At 48.0% G+C, this 15,252-nt stretch overlaps 2 protein-coding genes across 2 annotated transcripts in view; both read left to right on the forward strand.

Annotated features, from left to right (window-relative positions):
• RPH3A (rabphilin 3A) overlaps nucleotides 1–83 on the forward strand; it is a 14,174-nt gene extending 14,091 nt beyond the window's left edge. Inside the window, exon 8 of the mRNA XM_070762016.1 lies at nucleotides 75–83. Within this exon, the coding sequence (XP_070618117.1) occupies nucleotides 75–83 (9 nt within the window). The remainder of the gene's footprint in view (nucleotides 1–74) is intronic.
• Nucleotides 84–4,029: 3,946 nt separating this feature from the next.
• Nucleotides 4,030–15,252, forward strand: WSCD2 (WSC domain containing 2). Its single transcript, XM_070762554.1, has 8 exons — nucleotides 4,030–4,910; nucleotides 8,279–8,393; nucleotides 9,440–9,624; nucleotides 9,785–9,906; nucleotides 10,516–10,690; nucleotides 11,054–11,218; nucleotides 13,578–13,778; nucleotides 14,311–15,252. Exons 1-8 carry the CDS (start codon nucleotides 4,532–4,534, stop codon nucleotides 14,661–14,663), a joined length of 1,695 nt encoding a protein of 564 aa, XP_070618655.1. The 5' UTR covers nucleotides 4,030–4,531; the 3' UTR covers nucleotides 14,664–15,252.

The raw sequence follows: 15,252 nt of genomic DNA on the forward strand, positions 1-15,252 counted from the left end.
AAAGCCTCCGCAGCCTGTGGATGGGAGCAAAACAGATCCAACAGGCCCGTTGGGCTCCTTTTTGCCATCCACAGGGCTCCTGAAGCCTTGGGTGGGCAAAAAACGTCCCAATGGGCCTACCAGGAACCCAGAAGCTTCCGTGTATGCAGATGTGTATGGGGCAATGCGGGGGAGGGGGTTGTGCTCTCATGCGCTGGGTGTGGTTCTGTGCATGGATGCTATCATGCACGCACGCACTCTTTTGGCCCCTGAGCAAAAAAAGAGGTTCACCTTTCGTGCCTGGTGCGATGATTGGCAGGGATGTCACGGTTGAGAGAGGGCAGGAGGAGATACCAAGGCTTTCAAAGTCCACTCTTGCTAGCGGAGAATTCAGACGGGGGCAGGGAATGATTTGGACAGGTGCAACAAACAAGGAATGAAGGAACAGGGGCGTGCATAGGTGCCCTCGAGTGCCTTCCGACCCCTGTCCTCTTGTCTCTCCTATATCCCATATATCTTCTCTTCCATCCCTATATCTTTCTTCTATTCTCTCATTGGTTATTTTATCCTATACTCTCTCTTCTATTCTTTCTCTAATTGTATTTCCTTGAAGGTGTCCTCTATTACCTTCATGGTGTATTAATGTGTATTGGACAAAATAGATAAATAAATACTGTTGTGGTCAGCTCTGGCCCAGCTCCTGCCCCAAGGACTGTGGATGTGGGGGAGACATCCACATGCTGCAGGCCTGTTTTGCCCCCGGTGGAATCTGATGATGAAGGCTCCTCTGACCAAGAAGACATGAGTGACAGGGCGGAGGAGAGTGTGGCAGACAGCTCAGAAGGAGATCAATTCTCTAGCTCCTCCTTGGATTCAGAACAAGAGTTAATGATACAGCCACGCATGCGGAGAGCGATGCATAGGCAGCAACAACTGAGAGATTATTATCAGAGAAAATGAGGCCACCTGTGGTTGGGTGGGGCTGTGGTCATTAGTGAGGCTGCTATAAAGAGCAGCCTGTGGGTTTGGCCATTGTGGAGGATTATCTGATCCTTGTGTTTCGTGACTGCCTTGCTGACTTTGACCTTTTGTGTGCTGATTTTTCCCCGCTTTGAAACTAAACCAGAGCAAAGTGTGTTTCACTTTGTCAAAGAAAAAGGACTGTGAATTGCCTCACAGCTGCAAGCTAAGTATCACAGAACTGACAAGGGACTTGTACCAATTACCAGTTTGTTTGGAGACGAGGGCTCTTTTGCTATACCAAAAGAGGGCTTGCTTTAAGTGAATTTTCATTATAAAGAACATTGTTTTGAATTTCAAACATGTGTGTGTCTGAAATTTGTACTTGTGCATTTTGGGAGGATTCTACCAGAGAGCTCGGACAGAACAGATGATAGATAGATAGATAGATAGATAGATAGATAGATAGATAGATAGATAGATAGATTAGATAGATAGATATAGAGATGATAGATAGATAGATAGATAGATAGATAGATAGATAGAGAGATATAGAGATATAGAGATGATAGATAGATAGATAGATAGATACATAGATACATAGATATAGAGATATAGAGATGATAGATAGATAGATAGATAGATATAGAGATATAGAGATATAGAGATGATAGATAGATACATAGATACATAGATATAGAGATATAGAGATGATAGATAGATAGATAGATAGATAGATAGATATAGAGATATAGAGATGATAGATAGATAGATAGATAGATATAGAGATATAGAGATGATAGATAGATAGATAGATAGATAGATAGATATAGAGATATAGATAGATAGATAGATAGATAGATAGATAGATAGATAGATAGATAGATAGATAGGTAGATAGATAGGTAGCAAAGCAGAACAGAGTCCCCGCCAAGGGCTCCAGGATCTTGATGAGAAGAAAACCTTCATCCCCCCCTCCCTCTTTCAAATCCCGCTCTTCCCTGGAACCACAGAAGCCCCCCCCCCCACTCCATTGATTGCCAATAAACTTCACACCTCGGAGACCAAGATGTGTTTGGGTAGTTATATGAGGAAGCGGAATTAAAAGATGTATTTATATTCCATGCCGTCTGCCCCCCTGTGATATTTTTTACTTAATCATCTCCGAGACAGATGGTAGGAAAATTAGACTCCGTTAAAACTAACCGGCGTTCAGTTCTTCTTCCCGCTTATTGGCTTCTCCGTTATTCCAGGGTGATTGTAGACCCTTAAGATGAGGCAGGACAAGGATGATGGTCTTTGGGGTGGAAACCACCCAGGTGTTTTGAAGTCCCCACTTCTTAAAGTGGCTGAGGTTGGGAAACTCTCCTTTGGAGAGGGTGGGGCCAAGAAGAAACCCTTGCGATTGGCAGTCGGAGGTGTCCGTGTGATGAGGTCATAAAGGTCCTCGCTTCCTCTTTTTCAGCCTCTAGAGCAGTGTTTCCTAACCTTAGCAACTTGAAGATATCTGGACTTCAACTCCCAGAATTCCCCAGCCAGCAAATGCTCTCCCTCTTGGGAAACACTGCTCTAGAGCAGGGGTAGGCGAAGTTGGCTCTTCTATGACATGTGGACGTCAACTCCCAGAATTCCTGAGCCAATTATTCTAGCTAGGAATTCCTGGGAGTTGAAGTCCACATGTCATAGAAGAGCCAACTTCGCCTACCCTGCTCTAGACTGACGTTTGTGAAAGAGCAGCCGAGATCTGGAATCCCTTCTAGATCATGTCAACTCTTCTAAAACCTCCGGAAGAGAATGGAAACTGTAGGGAAACGGTCCCCTTCCCCATCTCCAGAGATAAGCGTGGTTGAAATCATGATGGAGAGCCCCTTCAGGTGGTTAGCTGAAAGAGAAATGTTTTTGGTGTCCTAACATTGTCTTTTCTTTTCTTTTCCTTTTCTTTTATAAATACATACACAAACATAAAAATGGACAAACAAAACAAAGAGAAAAAAAACTTGATAAATTGAACAGGCCCAAAGAGAGGCTACAAAAATGGTGGAAGGTCTTAAGCCTAAAACTGATCAGGAAAGACTTCATGGACTCCATCTGTCGAGTCTGGAGGACAGAAGGAAAAGCAGGGAAACAATCAAAACATTTAAATCTGTCAAAGGGTTAAATAAGGTCCAGGAGGGAAGTGTTTTTAATAGGAAAGTGAACACAAGAACAAGGGGGCACAATCAGAGGTTATTTGGGGGAAAGATCAGAAGCAGCGTGAGAAAATATGATTTGACTGAAAGAGGAGTAGATGTTTGGAACAAACTTCCAGCAGACGTGGTTGGTCAATCCACAGGAACTGAATGGGATAAACACAGATCCATCCTAAGATAAAATACAGAAAATAGTATAAGGGCAGACTAGATAGACCAGGAGGTCTTTTTCTGCCGTCAATCTTCTAGGTTTCTATGTAAAAACATAAATTTGGGGGATTTACATTCCCTGCTCGTTCAGAATTTCATTCAGAGAATTTTCCATTTTTTCCTTATTTTTTTGTTAACATAATGCTTTGCATTTTTACATATTTACATATTTATCTTTGAATTTTATTTATTAATTTCTTGGATTATCTTTTCTATTTAATTTCTTTTTCTTTTTTTATCCTTTCTTTCCTCTAGCCAATTATTAAAAAATTCCCATATCTTCTAATATTCCGAGTCTTCTTTCCCTTCTAGCTTCTTTGACAGCCTGTCCATCTCTACGCAATCTGTCCCCTTTTTGATTACCATCACTCAAAAGAACCCATCCTAGGTCTGAATGAATGAAATATTCTCTTTGAATCCTTTGTTCCGTACAAAGTTGAATGTGCACCATAGCAGGGGAAATTGATGGTCAATCCGTGTTGCTTCCTAAGTGGACAGTTTGATTTCACAGAAGTTTGATTGACTTGGAGTTATATTGTGTTGCTTAAGGGTTCCCTTTATTTTTTTGAGCAGTATACAGTATTATCCTTGCCGCTGTTAGAATACGAATAATCAAATATTGTTCTTCTTTTTTAAATTTCTAATTAAAAATACCCAATACCTAGTAGTATTGTCTTTTCTGTTGATTTCTAGGTCCAACTTTCTCCCTGCCCTGTGGAAATGAATGACAGCCAGTTCAGCTGTCTTCCTGGATGTTACTGGACACCTCAAAACTCCTTGGATGTGTCTCCACTTTGGTGAATGTTGGTGAATGTCCCTCCCAAGGCAGGTGGACCTACCAGGTTAAAAGCAGCGGCGGCAACTCCTAATCCCCCAGTTGACCATGATAACTTCAGCGTTGGCTGCTCTGTGGCCAGAGAAGACCAAGAACTAGTGCCAAGAACTGGTCCAATCCTGCAACCTTCTCGTTTTGAATCAATGCACGGACAAGAGTATCCAAGCTGGGCTGATTTATGATGGCGCTGAGGTCCCAACTGTGGCATCACATTCGTGGCACCAAGTCCGTGGCCTCTTAGAGGGCAGACCGAGAGGCCCCTCCTCTGTCTGCTGAGAAGATCATCTTCCAAGGGGGGGGGGAATAACGCCGGTGCCCCCTTTGCTCGTCCCTGGTGAAAATCCGTAATGACGCTGCAATGGCCAAACTGTGGCTGAAATTCCAGCGGTACTTTCGGCGGAAACCCGTCCGTTTCTTCACCTTGATCGCGCTCTACCTGATGGCTGGCAGCTTGGTCTTCCTCCATGCCGGCTTCAGCGGAGAGGCGAGGGTCCCGGGCGCTGCCCCCCGGCCCAGCAACGGTGCTGCCGAAGGGACTGAAGCTCAGTCGTTGGGCGCTCTGGCGCTTGGCAGGGCATCCAGAGCAATGCCGGAGTCTCTGGTCCTGGCCCGGAGGTACGGGACTTGGTTCAAGAGCCCTGCGAAGGACGCGGCTGGGAGGAGCAGAGGTGACTATGGGGAGACGTGGAGTCGAGTGGTCAAGGGGAGGAGCCCTCACGAGAAGGAGGAAGAGAGAGGTAACACGCTCCTTCGGGGAAGGATCAATGCGGGGAACAGAGATTAAATCCTCTTTTTTTTATGCCGCTCCCTCGGAAGGTTGGGCTGCCGTCATTTGATCCAAATATTATCTACCATAGTTTTCGGACAGGCTGTGTATTGGTGGTGATTGAAACAGATGCCAAGGCCCCTCGAGTCCAGCATTCTGTGTCCCACAATGGGCCCCCAATTGACCATGGGGATCTTGAGCAGAAGGAGAAGGCAAGACCCTCCCTTTCCCTTGACCCCCAACAAATGGAACCCAAGGGAACCCTGCCTGCCTCAACCCACATAGAGGCGGCACTTGGACATCCGTTTCAATCACCACCTATGATACACTTGGCATCCATGAATCTGTCTAATCCTGCCATGAAGTTCTCCAGGCTGACAGTTGTCATGACCTCTTCTGGAAGGGAATCCCATCAACCAAGGACCCTCTGGGTGAAGAAATATTTCCCTTGATGTGTCCTCACTTTCCTACCTATGAGCTTTGGGGAGGGCCCCCTTGTCCTAGGATTGTGTGATAGAGAAAATGATTTTTCTCTATCCACCTTTTCTATCCCATGCAGGATTTTATACACTTCGATCAAGTCACCCCTTCAACGCCGTCTCTCAAGGCTGAAGAGACCAAGGCGTTGCAACCTGGTTTCATAAGGGAGGGGCTCCATTTCCTTGATCATTCCTGTTGCCCCTTTTTTGCACCTTTTCCAGTTCCATTCCATCCTCCTTGAGGTGCAGTCACCAGAACTGGACACAGGAGTCCAAATCATTCCTGCTTCCTGGCACAGCTGCTGCCATTTATTTATTACCTTTATTTATATATTCAATGGATAGGCCAGCTGTCTCACTCTGCCTGGCAACTCTGGCCAGCTTACTATTAAGACCATAAGTCTTCGGAGAGGGGCGGCATACAAATCTAATAAATTATTATTATTATTATAAACATAAAAATAAGAAGAGGCGTTGAGTGCAGTGATAAACAGCCAAAGAGAAGATGGTTGCAGGGGTAGCATCTTCTGTGGGCATCCAATGCAGAGAGACCCCAGACCAAGGGCTGAGTCTGGCTTGAATGCCCTTCTAAAAGGCCAAAGGCATGGGACAGACTCCATCTCAGCTGGCAAGAGAATCCAAAGAGCAGGGGCCCCAGCATAAAAGGCCCTGCCGCCTAGTCCTTCGTCCTGCATTAACAGATTCCTTTTAAAGCCCCTCCCCAAGCAAATAGCAGGGAGGTGGTGGGCCTGTTCTGGAAACCCGTTCAGCCAGGCTCATTAGTCTAATTTGATTTGACATTCCGAGAATTTCTAGCAGATGGTGAGGGAGATCCGATTGCCACCAACGGCAGCCGCGCTTGGCAGGCCCATATGCAACGCATCCCCCACAATTAACCTCCGGGAAGGTGGTTTTATGCTCTGGATGTCGGGGGGGGGGGGGCAGCCTGGAGAACATCGGAAGAAACTGGGTGTGTGTGTGTGTGTCCTGTTCTGGGCACGATCCACCCTCCCTGTCTTGGTTGATGCTCTGTTAGCATTCCACAATGGGCTTATACCCAATGTTGGAATACCGAACTTGAATCAAAGTATATGTAGCAGTGGTGGTGGTCCAGCCGATAACACAGACTAATATAGTAGAGTATAAATATTATTTACATGTACAGTAGTATCTCTCCTTATGGACTTCATTTGTTCCGTGACCGGGTTCTTAAGTAGAAAAGTTTGTACGAAGAAGCAATTTTCCCCATAGGAATCAACGTAAAAGCAAATAAGGCGTGCGATTGGGGAAACCACAGGGAGGGTGGAGGCCCCGTTTCCTCCCAGGAGATTATTTATTTATTTATTTATTATTTATTACTTAGATTTGTATGCCGCCCCTCTCCGAAGACTCGGGGCGGCTCACAACATGTAAAAAACAAATCATAAGCAATCAGACAAATTTAAAATATTTAAATATTTAAAAAACCCCATATGCTAACAGTCACACACAGAGACATACCATGCATAAATTAAACGTGCCCAGGGGGAGATGTTTCAGTTCCCCCATGCCTGACGGCAAAGGTGGGTTTTGAGGAGTTTACGGAAGGCAGGAAGAGTAGGGGCAGTTCTAATCTCCGGGGGGAGTTGGTTCCAGAGAGTCGGTGCCGCCACAGAGAAGGCTCTTCCCCTGGGGCCCGCCAACCGACATTGTTTAGTTGACGGGACCCGGAGAAGGCCCACTCTGTGGGACCTAATCGGTCGCTGGGATTCGTGCGGTAGGAGGCGGTCTCGGAGATATTCTGGTCCGATGCCATGAAGGGCTTTAAAGGTCATAACCTCTCTAGATTCCTAGAGAGGCCCCACGGAGGCTTCTCCCCACCTTTTCTGGCCCTGTTTCCTCCCAGGAGATTCCTAGAGAGGTCCCACGGAGGCTTCTCCCTGCCTTTTCTGGCCCTGTTTCCTCCCAGGAGATTCCTAGAGAGGCCCCACGGAGGCTTCTCCCTGCCTTTTCTGGCCCTGTTTCCTCCCAGGAGATTCCTAGAGAGGCCCCACGGAGGCTTCTCTCTGCCTTTTCCAGTTACAGTTTCGGAGTCTCGGGTTTGTAAATGGAAAATGGTTCTTGAGAAGAGGCAAAATAATCTTGAACACCCAGTTCAAGATTATCTCGAAAAGTTTGTAAATACAGAGGCATTTGTAGGTAGAGGCACCACTGTATTGACAAACCCAACTGGTGGAAGTTTGTAGTACTGACGCTCCAGAGAAGTGCAAATGCCTTTCATGCCATGCCCATCTCTCCCCGCCACTCCTTTTCTTTGGCCAGGAGCCCCATTTGGACCAGGGCAAGAGGGAGCTCGGGGAGGAGGGGGGCAGAGCAGACCAGCCCTTTGAAAACCCCTATGGACAGGGGTGTGGGGGAGGGGGGCACACCCAACAGGTTTCTTTGCACCAAGTCTGGTCTTGTAAATCGAAAGCGCCATCGTCGTCGGGATGCAGGAGAGCGTGCTTTGAATTCCCATCCAGGCGCTAGCGTAGCTGACTTGTCATTGTGATGGATGGTTCCCTGGACAGGCGGTGCAAATTTAGGTGGGAGGAGGGGGGTTGTGCAGGCGGTGGTTGGAGATTCCTGCTAGGTAACAGCAGCTTTCGGATGGGCTCTCGTAGGCGTTACAAGGATTTTTTAAAATGCAGAACCCAAAAAACAGCCTGGGAATTCTCCCTGGGCCAAGCGAGTGCTGAGAATTGTCACTGTGGACGATCCCTGTAGCCCAGTCTTCCCCACGACCCCCTGAGTCGGGACCTGGAGGGTGCCTGCCCCTCTCTTGAAGGGCCCCCTCTTTTTTCCAAAGGGTGGGTGCTAACCTTTCTCCTCTTTTCACCAGCAAAATACATCGGCTGTTATGTCGACAACACCCACCAGAGAGCCCTCCGCGGAGTGTCCTTCTTTGACTACAAAAAAATGACATTGTTCCGTTGCCAGGACAACTGCGCCGAACGGTAGGGTGGCAAACGACACCAGGACTTCATTAACTCCAGGCATCGAGTGCGTCCCCTTCATTTTGGGGTTAACGGTTTCAGGGCCTGCCATGAGGGCAGCCTGTCCAGGGCCTAAAGTTGCAGTGCAACTCCTGTTGCGGTGACTGCCAGATGTTTCAGGACCAGGGAGAGCTCCCCGGGGAAGGCAGACGTTGATCCGTTCTCTTTTATAAATTGGAAGGAAGGTCTTGACGCCTCTTGGGTTGCCTTGTACTGAGTGGTCAGGGAGGGAGGGAGGAAAGGACATAATGCCTAATGGTTGGAGCCAAGTCAGGCTGAATTGAAGTTATCTGAGTGGCATTTTTGTAATTGGAGGGTTTGGGAGCAATTCAAAGAGTGGGGGTGGGGGGAATGGCGAACCCTACAGACTAAGAAGAACATTCCAGGTTGTCTCTTTCCCTGGAATTTACTTCCTTCCATGAATGTCCTTGTTCTCCAATTTCTTGACCCACAAATATTTTGCAACTTTGCTCTGGGGCAGGACGTCCTCCTCTGATGGCTGTCTGCTGGAGATTTCCCCCTTAGATGTTGCTTCAGTGTCAAAAGACACACATCGCTCCCGTCCACCCACCCACACAATATCACACAATCCAGCCAGATGTGGCTGTCTACAATCCATAGAGCGATGGTGAACTTGGGAAATATGGGTTTTCCTAACTTTTTGGAGAAAATCTCATGACCAGGAGTAACATTTGGCAGACACCAAACTGCGTTCTGGCAATCAGCGGTGATTAATTTATTAATTTGACAAGGAATAAATTCAGGAATTAGAGAAAATGGTTAGAGCTGAAAGGTGCCCTGTAAATAGCCACCCAGTTGCTCAGAATTCCTCAAGTTAAGACCAGGTGTGGGCTTGATTCAACTCACTCAGTTAGTATACGTTGATGACATGGCCCACGCCCACCGTTCAGGACGTCTGCCACTGTGTAGGGTCATTGTCCAGGGAGGGAAGTCCGGTCTCTGTGTCTCCAGGGTTCCCACATTCAGGGTGCCTTCGTCTGTGGCAGGGGCTACCTCTTCGCGGGGCTGGAGTTCGGGGCAGAGTGCTACTGTGGGCACAAGATCCTGGCCGCGAACGCGAGTGACGCCGAGTGCAACATGGAGTGCAAAGGAGAAAAGAGCAGCGTTTGTGGAGGACCCAACCGACTGTCCATCTACCGGCTGGACCTGGCCCAGGAATCCACCAGGAGGTGTGAGTGTGGCCTCCACTTTTGAGGGCCTTGGCACCCGCCGCATCGTTCTTTTGGTTTAACTGGATGGGTGGAAGGAAGGAGGAAGGGTCTCGTGCCCACGGCATCCTTCCGGAGTCCGCGGTGCCTCTCTCTGAACCCTCCCTCTGCTTCTCTCCCCAGACGGCAGCGCCATCTTCCGCGGCTGTTTCCGGCGGCCAGAGAATCTCTCTGCGGCGTTGTTGGCAAGCAGGACCATGAAGAACATGTCTGTGGAGCGATGCGTTGACTTCTGCACAGGAAAGGTGAGCAGAAGGGGGTCCCCAGAGCCTGGAACAAGGACGGGGCTCTTCTCCAAAGCCTCCTGGATGGGACCACTATGTTAGTATACTGCATGTGAATATGTGGGGTATTTTACTGAAAGAGTAGTAGATCCTTGGAACAAACTACCAGCAGACGTAGTTGGTAAATCCACAGTCACTGAATGTAAACATGCTTGGGATAAACATCTATCCATCCTAAGATAAAATACAGGAAATAGTATAAGGGCAGACTAGATGGATCATGAGGTCTTTTTCTGCCCTCAGTCTTCTATGGTTCTATGTTGCAATTCATAGGCTAACAATGTAAGTTTAAGACTGTACCTTTAAGAGACATGTGCTAGTTGGCCACAAGAGGGAGCCAATGATGCAGTTTGTACTAGAGAGATTTATATTTGCTGTGTTTTTAGTAGTATAAGGGCAGACTAGATGGACCATGAGGTCTTTTTCTGCCGTCAATCTTCTATGTTTCTATGTTTCTATCAGCCCTTCCCATTTGGTTGGCAGAGCGCTGACCTCCCCCCGTCTCTGCCGCCAAGGCTTTTGCCCCCCGCCCAGCAGTGAACTCTCCCTCCTTCCCTCCCTCCCTCCTAGGAATCCCCCCTGGCAGCCCTGGCTGGCACCCTCTGCCACTGCGGCTTCCCCACCACTCTTTTCTCCTTGCACGAACGAGAAGGAGAGCATCTTTGCGCCCAGAGATGCAACGGAGAGGAGTTCGAAAGCTGTGGCACTCCGGACTATTTCATTGTGTACCAGACTCAAGTGCAAGGTATCAGGGACAGCGGAGGGGCTGGGCAAGGGGGGGGGGGGCTGGGGGCATTCAGAGGACCCCCTGTTCCATCATCGCCAGGGCAGCGCCCCTCAATGTACGGTTCAAGGGGTGGTGCAGTGTTTAGAGGGCAGCACTGCAGTCTCCTTGAGCTGACTGCTAGCTCAGCAGTTCAAATCTCACCACCGGCTCAAGGTTGACTCAGCCTTCCCTCCTTCCGAGGGGGTGTCAAATGAGGACCCAGATGGTTGGGTCCTCCCCACGCCCTCCAGGACACCTTCAGAGGTGGGAGTTGCCCCCTGGGGCCCTCGGGAACGTCTCCCCCGTGACCTCAGTAGCCTCCTCGTCTTCTCTGCTTCACAGATAACCGATGTATGGACCGGAGATTTCTCATAACTCGAGCGAAACAATTGGTCGCCCTCGCCAGCTTTCCCGGAGCGGGCAATACGTGGGCCCGGCATCTGATCGAACTGGCCACGGGCTTCTATACGGGGAGTTATTATTTTGACGGCTCTCTTTACAATAAAGGTGACGGCATCGCTTCCTTGGGAGTCAAAATGGGGGTGGGAATGGGAGAAATCAGAAAGGGGTCCAGAGCTGCCCTGAGCCATTGGAGGAGCGGTCAGTTATGAATCTGACCCTCTCGAGCTCAGCAGCTCCCACCCTGGAAGACCAGCCAGCAGGTCTCCCACCAAATCCCATGGAGTCTCTTTCCCATAGTCTTAATTAGGAGTCTCCAACCTTGGCAACTCTAAGACTTGTGGACTTCAACTCCAGAGTTTGCTGTTGGGGAATTCTGGGAGTTGAAGTCTACAAGCCTTAAAAGTTGCCAAGGTTGGAGAACCCTAACATAAATAGTGGCTCACTTTTTCTGCCCAGCTTCCATTCTTCTGACTTTGCGCCAACTAGAACAGAATCCTTCATTGGTCAAATGTGATTGGACACACAAGGAATTTGTCTTTGGTGCAGATGCTCTCGGTGTGCATAAAATAAAAGATACATTTGTCAAGAATCATGAGGTTCAACACTTAATGATTGTCATAGGGGTCAAATAAGCAATGAGGAGACAATCATTATTAATAAAAATCTTAGGATACAAGCAACAAGTTACAGTCATACAGTCCTGAGTGGGAGGAAATGGCTGATAGGAATGATGAGAAAAAATTACTAGTAATAGTAGTGCAGACTTAGTAAATAGTTTGATAGTGTTGAGGGAATTATTTGTTTAGCAGAGTGATGGCATTTGGGGAAAAAAACTCTTCTTGTGTTGAGTTGTCTTGGTGTGCAGGGCTCTGTAGCATCATTTTGTGGGTTGGAGTTGAAACAGTTTGTGTCCAGGATGCAAGGGGTCAGTAAATATTTTCACCGCCCTCTTTTTGATTCGGTCCTCAATGGAAGGCAAGTTGGCAGCCATTGTTTTTTCTGCAGATCTGATTATTATCTGCAGTTCTGATTAACTACCTGGTAGAATATCTCCTAGGCCTGGGGTCTCCATCCTTGGCAACTTTTAGGACTTGTGGACTGCAACTCCCAGAATCCCCCATCCCAGAAGTCCACAAGTTGCCACTGTTGGAAGCCCCTGGCCTAGGCGAATGCTGGCTGGGGAATTGTGGGAGTTGAAGTCCAAATATCTTGAAGTTGCCAAGGTTGGGAAACACTGGTTTTATCACCTTCCTTTCTTTCTCCATCCCTCCCTCTGTCCCTTTCAAATTGTCAAGCCAGCTTCAGATCCTTTCCCTGGAATTTGCAGTTGCCTGGAGACCAAACCTTGGGAGTTCTAGCTCATTATGACTTTAAAAGATCTGTGGGAGAAAAAAAAAGACAAATTGGTTAACAAGCAGCCACGCCGGGTAAATTTTCAAGGGTGGCTTTGGCATCCCACAGAAAGCTCTATCACAGCGACCGGCCTCACCAGGGAAAGGAGCTTGTGCTGAGATTTAACGATCCTGCCATGCACAATTCTCACATCTGTAAAGCATCAGTTAAGCTTTAAATACTCAAAAGAAACGGATGTCCAAGTGCCGCCTCTATGTTGGTTGAGGCAGGCAGGATTCCCTTGGGTCCCATTTGTTGGGGGTCAAGGGAAAGGGGGGGTGCCTTCTCTTTCTGCTCAAGGTCCCCATGGACAATTGGTGGGCCAATGGGTGACACAGAATGCTGGACTCTATGGGCTTTGGCCTGATTCAGCAGGGCTCTTCTTAGGTTCTTAGGTTCTAACAGAGCCATTTGGACCCTCTGTTCCCCATAGAAAAGAAAACACCAGGAACCACAAAAATCTTCCAGTGCCTATTTCTGGAGCGGCCACAAAACTATAGTTGAATTAAAGATGCTGTTTTAGACCATTTCAGAAGAGCAATTGTCCCATCTTTTCCTGAAAACCTTTAGTGATGCAGCAAGTGAGAGAGTCAGGGAGAGAGAGAGAAAGAAAGAATAGAATAGATGATTAGATAGATGATAAATAGACAGACAGATAGCTAGCTAAGAAAGAGAGGAGATAAGTGATGAGAGAGAGAGAGAATAGATAATTAGATATTGTTCTGCCTAGCCTCTAGCCACCCAAGAACAAAGGTGGCTAGAGGTCAGGCAGAACAGAAATGATAGACGATTGATAGGGAGGGGGAGAGAAGAGAGAGAGATTTTCATTTTAGCATCTCTTCCCAATCAATTCCTACTTTTAATTATTTTTCGACAGCCAGTCAAGGGGAAGACCCTCTTTGCTTTAAATAATTCTTTTGCTCTCGCTGCGCCTTGCCAGCCTCACCGTCCCAGAATCATTACACCTGTTAAAGAGCTGCTACACAGTTTCTGTCGTACTCGAATTCTTTTCCCATATTTGCTACTCACAGCCCGCTCTTTATTTTCCTCCCCCTCCCCCCCTTGCCCAAAGGTTTCAAAGGCGAACGGGATCACTGGCGCAGTGGACGGACGATCTGCATCAAAACCCACGAGAGCGGGCAGAAGGAGATCGAATCCTTCGATGCCGCCGTCCTCCTGGTTCGCAACCCCTTCAAAGCGCTGATGGCCGAGTTCAACCGGAAGTACGGGGGTCACATTGGCTTTGCTTCTCATGCCCACTGGAAGGGCAAGGGTAGGTCTGATGGTGCCACCACCTTCCTTGAGAAGCTGGGTTGATGATATGCTTTGGAAGAGCCACAATGGACCAGGATAAGCCTCAACCTTCATCAATACAGCTTCTCCTGCTTCTGAGTCTGAGTGATGGTCATCTATCTATCTATCATCTGTCTATCGTCCGTCCATCCATCCATCCATCCATCCATCCATCCATCCATCTATCTATCCATCTATCATCTATCACCTGTCTATCATCCATCCATCCATCTATCTATCATCTATAACCTGTCTATTGTCCGTCCATCCATCCATCTATCTGTCTGTCTGTATCTGTTTTGCTCCATAGCAGTAATTTTAAGTTGGTCTTAGGAACATTTTATGAGATAGGATTTGACAAGATGAGCCATGCTGTTGATGTTTCATGAAGCCAAGAGGCTATTTAAAGCTTTTATCTCTGCTTGTGGGTGGGGGAGGGGATAAAAATCCAGGCAGATCCTGAAGGTGCCAAGCAAGGCTTAGCGAGTAACCTATTTTCTCCCTCCCCTCAGAGTGGCCGGAGTTTGTCAAGAACTATGCCCCTTGGTGGGTGACGCACACCCTCGACTGGTTGAAATTCGGCAAGAAGGTCTTGGTGGTTCATTTTGAGGACCTCAAGCAAGACCTCTTTGTCCAGCTGAAGAGGATGGTCAGCCTGCTGGGCATCGCGGTTCACGAGGACCGCTTGCTCTGCGTGGAGGGACAGAAGGACGGGAACTTCAAGAGGTCCGGCCTGAGGAAACTGGAGTATGACCCTTACACTCCCGAGATGAAGAAAATGATCAACGGCTACATCAAAACGGTGGACATGGCTTTGAAACTCAGGAACCTCACCGGGGTCCCCAAAGACTACTATCCCAGATGATGGACAGCTGTTCCTCCTGGACAGGCACCATTTCCACCCAGTGGGTGGTGTAGGAGGACCCACTCTGCCTGTGGTGCTCGCTTTTAAAGAACTCTTTTTGCATGAGCAAAGTTGGCGACGTTCATGGTTGACCGAAGACGAGTTGGCCAACCTGTCTCCAGAAAATGAGGTCCGTCGGTGGGAGGTCTTTGCTGCTGCTGTTGCTGCTTCTGCTGCTGCCTTCACCCCCACCCCAAAAAAGGTTTTGTGTTCCTTCCCACCCCAGCAAGATCTGCTCTTCCTTAGCTGGTTGCCTTCTTGAACCCAGTTCGAAACAAGCTATTTGCTTAACATTCCCACTGTGTGGTCGCCTTCCTCGGTTCTGCTGACCCCAGAAGGATCCTCTGGGTTTTTTAAATCCTGGACCTTTAGAACCTGGTTTACTCTGTCAAAGGCTGGTCAGGATGGATCCACGGATCGACGCTGAGCTTTGTGCTAGCAATATCGTTTCTGCATTTTCCACCTCGGGGCAACCTCAACGCTTCTGGACTCCATCTGGACACTCCTCAGGTTAAATGCTGCCCATTAAACCAACGTTTTGTTAATATCT

This window comes from Erythrolamprus reginae, chromosome 10 (genome assembly GCF_031021105.1).
Source record: "Erythrolamprus reginae isolate rEryReg1 chromosome 10, rEryReg1.hap1, whole genome shotgun sequence".
In the NCBI taxonomy this organism is placed as follows: Eukaryota; Metazoa; Chordata; class Lepidosauria; order Squamata; family Dipsadidae; genus Erythrolamprus; species Erythrolamprus reginae.

What these genes read in the sequence shown, in the direction of transcription:
- WSCD2 (XM_070762554.1), top strand. Translation starts at nt 4,532, where the DNA reads ATGGCCAAACTGTGGCTGAAATTCCAGCGGTACTTTCGGCGGAAACCC. An exon ending in CGAGAAGGAGGAAGAGAGAG is followed by an intron (nt 4,911 to 8,278) that starts GTAACACGCTCC and finishes TCTTTTCACCAG; the next exon opens with CAAAATACATCGGCTGTTAT. An exon ending in CAGGACAACTGCGCCGAACG is followed by an intron (nt 8,394 to 9,439) that starts GTAGGGTGGCAA and finishes CGTCTGTGGCAG; the next exon opens with GGGCTACCTCTTCGCGGGGC.